The 1441-nt window shown below is 44.4% G+C and overlaps 1 protein-coding gene across 1 annotated transcript; it reads left to right on the forward strand.

Annotated features, from left to right (window-relative positions):
• On the forward strand, window positions 1-1083 carry LOC124256665. The gene has a single exon (XM_046690640.1). The coding sequence runs from the start codon at window positions 1-3 to the stop codon at window positions 1081-1083; it is 1083 nt and encodes a 360-aa protein (XP_046546596.1).
• Window positions 1084-1441: the final 358 nt, after the last annotated feature.

The following is a 1441-nucleotide window of genomic DNA, read 5'->3' on the forward strand; positions in this document are numbered from 1 at the left end:
ATGAGGAAGAGGGCCAGAGAAGAGATTACCACAGTTCCAACCCTGTATCAGGAAGCAGTTGCCCAAGAAGATCCTGACGTGGTTCCTCACCTATCATCATATGCAAGCTTTAGCAGTGCCCTCTACCGACATAGGAGACACACCATACCAGCACTCCCCCAGACAAGAGGTGATGTGGAACTTGATGGGAAGTGGACAGAGACAGCTGATGGCCAACCTTACCTGTTGTTTGCAGATGGTGAATACGACGAAAAGATGCTAGTCTTTTCCTCTATGGATCAGCTGACTGTTTTGCAGTCAGCAGATAACCTGTACATGGATAGTACATTTTCATCATGTCCATCCCTGTGGAATCAGGTTTATATAATTCATGCCAGAAGAGGTTCGAAGACATACCCCTTGGTGTTTGCCCTTCTTCCTGATCGCCAGAGAACAACCTACTGCCGGCGTTTCCACAGGCTGACGGAAGAAGTACAGCAGAAGCTCAACAGAATCCTCGCTCCTGCCTCCGTTCAGATCGACTTTGAGCAAGCTGCCATTCGAGCTATCGAGACTGAGTTTCCTGCAGCCAAAGTGAGAGGATGCTACTCTCACTTCAGCCAAGCCATCTGGAGGAAAGTACAAGACCTTGGGCTTGCTGTCCAGTACCAGGGGGACCCAGACGTCAGACTCTGGGTCAGAAGAGCATCATCCCTGGCACTGTTACCAGAAGGTGATGTGCAAGATGCCTGGGTCGACGCCATGGACACTACGCCAGAAGTAGACAACGCCCAGAGATTTAATGACTACATTGTGACAACTTGGGTTGATGATGATGCAAGATTCCCCATCCCTCAATGGAATCACCACCGCAACGTTGGGCCTCGAACAAAGAATAATCTTGAAGTCTTCCACTATCGTATGAACAAGACTCTGCCACACCATCATCCAAACATCTATCGCTGTGTTGAGCTGATCAAGCAGATTGAGAAGTCTGAATCTGCCAAGATGCGCCAAATCGACTTCGGTGCTCCCTTCCAGGTAAGAAAGCGAGTGTATCGTGAAAAAAGAAAACAGACTTGTCCGATTGTGGGACCAACTTGAGTCAGGCCAGAAAAACTCAATTTCTGGATGCTGTTGGCTACCTCTACCCAACTGACCATTAATGGCGAACTGTGAATTTAAGCAGTTTAAGTTATAATAATGCTGAAGACAGAAGAAGAATTATGATTCAAGTGTCCAGTGCTTACAATATGTTAAAAGCACTATAAGTGCTAAGATAAGACATACATGTATATATATAACATAAAATATATTGTTACACATTTACATTTACATTTTAAGTGTACAGATTATGTATGTATACTTTGCTGAAAACAGAAGAAGAATGTTTTTCAAGTGTCTATTGAATATGTCACCATTTTAACATGTATACTTTGCTGAAGACAGATCATTAAAGTTC

This window comes from Haliotis rubra, unplaced genomic scaffold (genome assembly GCF_003918875.1).
Source record: "Haliotis rubra isolate DU_JTF1 unplaced genomic scaffold, ASM391887v1 Scf634, whole genome shotgun sequence".
NCBI lineage: Eukaryota > Metazoa > Mollusca > Gastropoda > Lepetellida > Haliotidae > Haliotis > Haliotis rubra.